Below are 8,799 nucleotides of genomic sequence, written 5' to 3'. Positions count from 1 at the left end.
ATGCATTCTCTGCCACATCCACACAAAATAATCTGTATTTGTATTTCAGATGTCTGCCCAGTAGAGGGCAGTAAACATCAAGGATTATTACCAAAGCATGTACATCATTAGAAAGGACTCTGATCATCCATCGGTGAAGCAGGGATCAGCAAGTGTGAGAATATACCGAGTAAGCAATATGCAAACTGCTAACACTGAGGGAAATGCTCTTTAGCAAGGCACGCCAGTTAAGATCGGCGTGTATAATTACGCTGATGTTTTCAGCAAGCGTGGACACGTATGCTGCTGTTACTCAAGCTGGGAAGTCAGTCTGCAATTTCATTTTTAGTCTTCACACTCAGAGTGGCACTACAAGAAGGTGCCTTTACACTCATTGTAAGTGCTGATGAACAAAAAGAGTTAAGTGAGTGCGTTAATGACTGTACAGAAGAGGCAGGCTGATTCAACAGTGGATAAGAAATTGTTTATTGACTTGAACATAATTACAAGGAAACCAAACAGTCTGCAACATTCTAGCTTCAGTGGGAAATGCTCTAAGTGAATCACACTCAACACAGTAGGTCATCTCAAACTGCTTTTTATTACATCTTAAATAACAGTACATTTTAATATAGTTTCTATCTTGCATCCAGCTTTCGGTTGTACACTGACTGACTTTAAAATTAAATACAAAAGGTGAAAAGGGAACAGTGGGGGTGCAGAGCTCTACAGTTATTTGATAGAGAAAGAGAGAAAAAGGAAAGGGAATTTAATTAATTTGTAATATTTTTTTTATTTTGTTTTATTTTTTGCCAACTCCAGGCCTAACGCACAATTACAGCACATTTTTTTTGTACAGAATGTCGCAGAGAAAAAAAACAGAATGGAAAAAATGTCACTACTGCTAAAGAAAGAGCGTTTGTTTACAAGAAGGGAACAACAGAAACTTCTGCCATTCAGATGCTGCAAGATTTTTTTTTCCCGTTTTTTTTTTTATTAAAGGACAGAAAAAACCTGTTATAAAATGTTTTCCTTTGTAAATGGAATTTCGTTTGCTACAGAAGGAATGAAAATTTTATTTTGTTCCATTGGAGATTGTGTATGTTTACGTGAATGAATGTACGTATGCATGTGTGTACAATTTAAACACTTACATTACTTTAATTTTTGTGGAATCCCTCCCAAGTATGGACCAAGTAACCGTTAATGTCGCAGGGTTTGCTTCTCGAGTGCATAGCTTTGACATTTTAGTTGAATCGTGTATGCACGGAGTAGCCAAAAACAAAGAGGAAAAAAAAAAAAAAAAGGAAAAAAGGAAAAAGAAAAATATAAATACCATCGTATTGATATATTCAACAGGTTATTTTCTCAAAGAAAAACATCAAAAGGACTTAATTTCATATGCACCTTTTAAGCAATTCTACAGCATGCGATTCTAAGAGATAACCCACCCATGGCAGACAACCAAAAAAATTTTTTTTTCGTTTTTAACTTAAAAAGTTTCAATATCATTATTTTCAAACATTGATTTATACAACATGTCATTCACAGAGTAGTAACTGCATTTCCAAGCACGGAATGGGCACCTCTGTTAAAAGAGAAAACGTCCGGATTGCAACCGGGCTAAAGTGGAGGTACTCTCTACCTGACCAAATCACATCACCGGTCCCAACCACGGGCAACAGAAACCAGGGGAAAAACAAAGGATAAGGAGGGGAGGGCATGAACAGAAAACAAACCAAAACAAAACGAGGGGCAGGGTGGATTATGATCTGATGGGTTAATCTTTATTCTACATTGTTGCCAGACAAAAAGGTGTAAGAATGGTTAAAATGTTTGGGTTTCTTTTTTTGTTGTTGTTGTTGTTTTCCGTTTTAAAAACGAGCATTCGTCATCATAAACAGCATGTGCTTGGTTAATTAACTTTTTTTCCTTTAGACAGTATATATGCAAAGTTTAATTTTTGTGCAAACAGATTTGTGGACTACACTGGGGTGTGGTGTGGGACAAACAAACAAACAAACAAAAAAAAAACCCAAACAAAAGACAGTAAAAGTATTACGGGGCTAAATATACAGAAGGGCCAGAAGTGGCTTTGAGGACTCCCTGTTGAAGCTGAATTCTCTCGCTTTGTTCTCCGGTGGGATAAAGCTGGATTTAAAATGACGCGATCTGGAGATTCTTTTATTTTTCCCAACTTAAAAACATTCTCTAAAAATGTGTAAAGACTAGGAAATAAAAGCTTTGATCCTCATTTTAAACATTAACTGACAGTTCACTGATCTACCTCTTCAACTAAACAGAAAAACAAAACAAAGAAACAAAAATAAACATGGTCAAAAAGCTATCAAAAGTTAGATCACTGCCATGTAATAACCTTCACTCAGACCTGTGCATAATGAGGACGCAGGACACATTTCGCTTGGTGATGGTGGTGGTGGCAGCGGTGGTAGGGTTTTTGTATTTTCAGTTATAACAATACCAGACCATGGTCGTAGGAGGAATGCACAATTTTCCCCTCAGTTCCACTCTGAAAGCACTAAATTCCCCAAGCTTTTTTTTTTTTCCTTTCTTTTTTTGTAGCTTAATGAGTGACAGACAATTGTGCTCTTTTAAATGAGAAGGAGACAGAGAGAGAGAGAGAGAGAATTTTTGCCCTTGATAGTTTTTTGGAGGGGGTGTTTGGAGTCAGTATCATGGTGTGTTTTCGAAAAGATTGGATATGCAATAAAATTGAACATCGTGATGTTGGAATGGTCTTCCACTCAACTTTGGAGTCCGGATGCCATCTGGAAAAAACAAACATTTTATCGTTATTATTCTGCAAAGTTACTGACTGTGCACAAAACTAAAATCATTTAAGCCGGTGCCTGCAGTTTCAATCTAAACCCCCAGATGGCAGTAAAGATGAACTCTGAGGCGCTGGTGCTAACACCTACCTTCAGACTCTAGTTCCAGATCTTGAGGAAGCTGTCCCAGGACCCTGTTGCCACTGCCATGCCATCGTCAGTCACACCCAAGCAGCTCACCCGGTTATCATGACCGGCCAGGACACCTGCCAAGACAGCAGAGGATGAGACAAGGCACCAAACCTGCTCTGTCTGACGGGTACTGCAGGCTAACATAGACTCGAGAATAAAGATGCAGGTTTGGAAACTGATTACATGATGAAAAGGTGAAAGAGGGCAAGATGAAACTTGTTTTAAACCATAAAGTGCAGAGTAGGCTATAAACCAGTTAGTAAAGGCTGATGCTGACCCAATATACTGATAATCAATACTCCATACACCAGTGGATCGATATATTTAAAAAAAGAAAAATTGTCTGCTAAGATGTTGGCTCACTCAATAGATCCCACTATGCAGTCAATAGATCAAGTATGCAGTCAATAGATCAAGTATTCATGCCTCCATGGGGGCTCTTCACTACTCGAACAGGGGATGATTCTCCTCTCTCAGCTGCTTACTATTGGCCTTGGGCTACAGTTTGGCTTCAGATCTTTAATGGGGAAATATTACTCCACAAAGTATTCACATAAAGCCAAACATGCTTAACCAAGACTGCAGATACACATCGATACAGACATATGATACACTAATAACAAACATGTTACACGTTGCACATTTGGCTACAAAATATTTATTCCCACTCTGCTTAAACTCGTCAGGTTTCACAGGGACAATGTGCAAGTGCAATTAGACCAGATTAGCATCTACCTTCACAAGTAAAGCATTGCGCAGGAGTAGTGCATTTATGCTGGTTTGCACCAATAGTGTTAGGTTTAATAGTCAAAGTAATTTCTAATAGGCATTTTAATACACTCTCTTCCTAGTTTCCCCAGAACGGCCTTAAGATAGTGTCTCCCTTTATAGCAGCTCCTCAACAGTGTCTGCAGGCTATAAGGTTATTTGGTAGCTTGAACATATCCATCATTCCCTGACAACTACCACACAGTGAACGCTTCACCGCCATGTTGACAGAACTAAAACCCTCAGAATAGATGCAGCTGTATAAGCTGTAAGACAAATGCTACTTTTAATGCAACACAACAAAAGAACAAACATACTCCTATCAGTGTTTTCACTAACAGTTGCAGTAACTTCAACAAACTACAAAAATTTATGACGCCAAGACAAATCTGTTTGCCACACAGCCTGATCTAGTGATAATAACAACTTAAAACTATTTAAATCACTTTATTGCTACACACGGTGAATATGTCAATACAATGGTGATTACTGACTCTTCAACAAGAACTAACTGTAAAAGACCAACTGACAAGTTTGTGCAGGTACTGGCCACACCAGCAAAGTTGCAAAAGTGCTGTTAGCATGCCGGCTACTTTCATAGAATAATGCTCGACATCAGAAAATTTTAATTGCAAATATTTCTGAAACTGAAGCAATGCCACAACAGGTACCTCCATATTGTGAATGAGGAGTCCTGACCTTACCCTTTTAAGTGCTGCCACTCTAATGCAGCACATGTGGAAATATTGACTTCATGGCATATTGGCAACTCGGCATCAGCAGTGAATCAAATCATCAGCAATAATAATTTTAGGTTTTGTTTTTTCCTTAAAGGCTTCATAATGTGAATATTTCAAATTATAGTGAAGTATAATCACATTCACACAGCTCCAGTCTTTTGCTCCGTATGGTGCCTACCTGCACGGTCGGCCTTCAAAGTGTCCCAGACGTTGCAGTTGAAATCGTCATAGCCAGCCAGCAGTAGGCGGCCACTCTTAGAGAATGCGACAGAGGTGATGCCGCAGATGATATTATCATGTGAGTAAACCATCAGCTCCTGGTCAGCACGCAGGTCAAACAGCCGGCAGGTAGCATCATCTGAGCCCGTGGCAAATGCGTTGCCATTAGGGAAGAACTGTAACAAAGGGCAGGGGAATCTAAAGTATTCTTACTTTTGTGCGATTTTTCAGAGTGAAGCTAATTATTTACACTTAAGGGCAGATATCACATACCAAATCTGTTTTTAGTCCGTCTAGTCATCACTTTTAGAGCAAAGCATACTGAATACTACTTGCAGTACTACTATGTACTATGAAATCAAGATCGTTCATTTAAAACAAAGTCTCAACAGTTAGCGTTAATTGTTTTTTCAAATTGCTCTGTCTCAGCCTTTTTAGAAAGAGCTTTAAAGTTAAACGTAGCAAAAAGGTCAACACAAACAGAGCCAAGTCATCCAGTCATTTTAATCGACTTGCTCAAGAACCCCAGACTTGCTGACAGATCTGACTGTAATCTGCTGAGTGGCTTTAAGACTTGACACCCTGACATGACTAGTATATAAGGTTTCTGTTTGTATCCTTACGCAGATGGCATTGATGTCCGACTCGTGGCCAGTGAAGGTCTGTCGGCACATTCCTTCTCTGATATCCCAGAGCTTGGCCGAGGCATCACAGGCTCCAGACACAAACAGCCTGGTGTCGGGCGCCAGCGAGAGACTCATGACATCGCCGGTGTGACCAGCAAAAGTAGTTGTCTGCTGGCCAGTCTCAATGTCCCACAGAGCACTGCAAGAAAACGCAAAGATGATTTACTGTCATTTACTCTGCAGAGTGACTGTTGACCTATGAGCAGAATCTAGCCCAGAAAGATGTATTAATTAGCCACCTTGTATTTAAACAGTAGCTCTCTAGCAGAAAGCACTACACGAGTGTATGAAATTAGGAACACTTGTATTTCCATAAATATTGTAGACAACCTAAAGAACTTACAGGCCAATGTGATGGCCCTGAAACCAGTAAAATATTGAAGCTCTTGACAGGTTGAAATTCTGACCCAACTGTTTAAAAGAAAAAAGAAAAAAAAAAAGTGTACTTGATTGAACTGATTGCAGTGGGTGCAATATCCCAACTCACCAGGAGGTGTCTCCAGAGCTGGTGACAATCTGGTTGTCATCCAGGAAGCGACAGCAAGACAGGTAACCTGAGAGGAGTGAAAGAAACTGAATCAAAAACTATAATATGATATATTATTTTGCAGAGCTATAAGACAAGTTTCCTCCCCTTATACTATGCACAGAGAAAGAAATCTCATCCCAAATCATCATCCCACCCTCAGAGAATGTTATGTGAGCTGGATGTGGGGGAGATGAATTGACTAATTCACAACCAGATAAAAAAAGAAAAGAAAAAGCTGTAGGGCATCTCCTGGTTCATGACTTGCTTCCATAATTCTTCCTTTACTAGTTGGCAGAGTTTATAAACCCCTCCCAATAGCGAAGGAACTGGAACTAAAATGCTGACACACTTCCTGCATCATGTGACACTGATCAGATGAATGCTCCGCGCCCAAGAGCTCAACACTTTCATTAGCTTGAGCTGGTATATGACACAATGAAGACAGATGCACAATATGACTAGTATCTTTTGGATCTGAAAAAAATAACTGGGCTTCCACAATTATATAAGGGCTACCGTAGCAACATAATGGCTTATAACCGACTGATTGTTTATAGAAGGACTTGTATGTATGTATAAATATATGCATACATACACACACTTGTATGGCTACATCCTATATGGCTGCAAAGTCTTGCTTTGACAAAAGACTTGCCAAATATTCAAAAGCATGTTACCATGACCACACACCGACAGAATCAGACTCACAAGATGAAACTACCAGTCTCACAACCATATTTAAGCCCAAGCAACAAAAAGTAAAAAAAAAGAAAAAAAAAGAAAAAAAAAGTGAGAAATATGAACTTCCATCTACTCAAACGGAGGGCCAAATTGAAACCTAAATGAGGAATGCAGTCTTAAAAATCAAGTGACTTGAGTCCTGCCATGACCTATACTGCCCTTGTCAGAGATTGCAGAACGCTGACAAATCAAAGCTACTTTGGGCTGCACTCTTTCACAAGGGGTTGCTGCAGCAGGTACGGCCACATGTTTCACTTGTCAGATTTTTACGCCAGATGCCCTTTCTGACATAACCCTTGAGGGATTTGTGTCTCTGAACGGGAGACTTTTCCCAACATCCTGGGACTGACGGGTAAATGGGTACAAGCTAATGGAAGCATCCTGCCTACCTGTGTGTCCGGCCAGCTCGCGGCTTACGCGCACATTTCCTTCACGGGTCTTCAGGTTGTAGATTGAGCAGATGTTGTCCAGGCCACCACAGGCAACATAGTTCCCAGAAGGGGCATAGGCGCACGTCATCACCCAGGAGGAGCGCAACGGGATGGCATGGACCTGAAGGAGAGGAGCAAGATTTAATATTAGATAGTATGCAGTGACAGATGGAAGAGAGGGAGAAGGGGCAGGCATGTGACAAAGTCTGTCTGCAGTATTAACTTAACATTTCAAGGGCACAGTATTCACTATAAATAGCATTACTTGACACAAAACACTTGTGAATTGTATTACAATGAACTTAACCTTTTGCAAATGGAAGTCTGGGAATTATCATTATTTCTATTCTGACTTGATCTTGGATGAAAGGGAAAAGACAACAGTTCATTTGGAAATTTGGTGAAGGATGACTGTACACATCTTATGTTTAGACTACCCCGACCTCATCAGATCTCCTGGCCCCACTTTATTGTGTTTTTCTGGGTTTTATATGTCCTGGTGACATCTAAAATCTTCTGCCCGTCTGTGTTTACAGCTCAAGATTAAAGGATGGTTAGCTCTGGGTCAACAGAAGTTTTGTTTTAGCTTTCTGGTTTTTGAACAAGCTAACCAACTACGTGACATTTTATGACATCATGTCATCATTTCACAGTGTTTTGGTGTTATCAGTTTTAAAATATTATTAGAATGTATTGCTCACTGATCAAACCACAAGGAAAAAAAAAACCTCCCATACCAACGTAAGAGAGGATGTGTGTCTTTCTTTGTACATTTCACTGGTTAAACACCAGGAACTTAAAAAAGCACCCCAAATTACTGACCATTTAAATTGTTTCAGTTACCTTGTTTGTGGTGTAGCTGTCCCAAATAATGAGTTTGCCATCCTGGGAAGCACTGACCAAAAGCCTGGTGAAAAGAAAGAAGAGATTAATAAAGGGAAAGACTGTCATCAATTTGAACTAGCAGAGTGTGATGCATATGTGTATATATAGTACAGTTTTACCCAGAAAATGTTTATCCGTGACCTTCACAATACAAAAACACTGCTTAACACACAGTACGCGAGGATGTGGCTTGTCTTACTTGAACATTTTTATTCTATTTTAAGGGGTTTGAAGTGATAGAACGGAACATTTCAGATGGTATTTAGACAGTTTAGATTTACTTTTTGAAGGCGTTTCCAATTTATTGCATCCATATTTTTGTTGCGCTTTAGGAATTAGGGGTAACAATGAGCCATCATTTCAGAGCCAACACAATAGGAAAGATATCACTTAACCATGTTTAGTAGTGTTGCCAGTGCTGTCACTTTCCTGTGAGCAAACAGGACAAAAGATAGGAACCAATGCAGGTCACATGATTCAATTTACTGTGTAAATTATGTGGGTGGTGAGATTCGGGGGGGCTTGTTCAAGAACCATCATGGAAGCTAAGTGTTGCACTGTTGAGCAAGTGAATAGACATTTTCTAGACAGATAAAAATAGATCCATAAGCAACCAAACAAATGAAAAAGCTTGTGATACCCGTCTTAAATACATTTACATAATTTTACATGCAGAATGGATGGTGCTAATCCCAACTGGACTGATCTAGCAGCTGAATTACACCAATACTTTCAAGTATGTTTAGAAGAGCATCTTTAAAACAAACAAAAACCCCACTGAGATATATTCCAGTTTTTGCTTTCAAGAGAAAGCTCCTCAGTACCTCTGTGACTGCTCTG

The 8,799-nt window shown here is 39.5% G+C and overlaps 1 protein-coding gene across 3 annotated transcripts in view; it reads right to left on the bottom strand.

Moving 5' to 3' along the window:
- Positions 1 to 448: 448 nt before the first annotated feature.
- Positions 449 to 8,799, bottom strand: part of gnb1a (guanine nucleotide binding protein (G protein), beta polypeptide 1a) — a 31,735-nt gene continuing 23,384 nt past the window's right edge. For all 3 annotated transcript variants that reach the window (XM_085261064.1, XM_085261063.1, XM_085261065.1), the window contains exons 5-11: positions 7,918 to 7,981; positions 7,033 to 7,195; positions 5,861 to 5,927; positions 5,311 to 5,512; positions 4,647 to 4,863; positions 2,919 to 3,034; positions 449 to 2,768 (exon numbers count right to left, since the gene is read on the bottom strand). In XM_085261064.1, the coding sequence (XP_085117190.1) occupies positions 2,928 to 3,034; positions 4,647 to 4,863; positions 5,311 to 5,512; positions 5,861 to 5,927; positions 7,033 to 7,195; positions 7,918 to 7,981 (820 nt within the window). In that variant the 3' untranslated portion in view covers positions 449 to 2,768; positions 2,919 to 2,927. The remainder of the gene's footprint in view (positions 2,769 to 2,918; positions 3,035 to 4,646; positions 4,864 to 5,310; positions 5,513 to 5,860; positions 5,928 to 7,032; positions 7,196 to 7,917; positions 7,982 to 8,799) is intronic.

Source organism: Mchenga conophoros, linkage group LG20 (genome assembly GCF_057382185.1).
Source record: "Mchenga conophoros isolate Kocher_MC1m ecotype Shallow Benthic linkage group LG20, M_conophoros_male_GT1.1, whole genome shotgun sequence".
In the NCBI taxonomy this organism is placed as follows: Eukaryota; Metazoa; Chordata; class Actinopteri; order Cichliformes; family Cichlidae; genus Mchenga; species Mchenga conophoros.
Note: the sequence above shows the minus strand (reverse complement) of the source record. Positions and strands in the feature narration are given on the sequence as shown.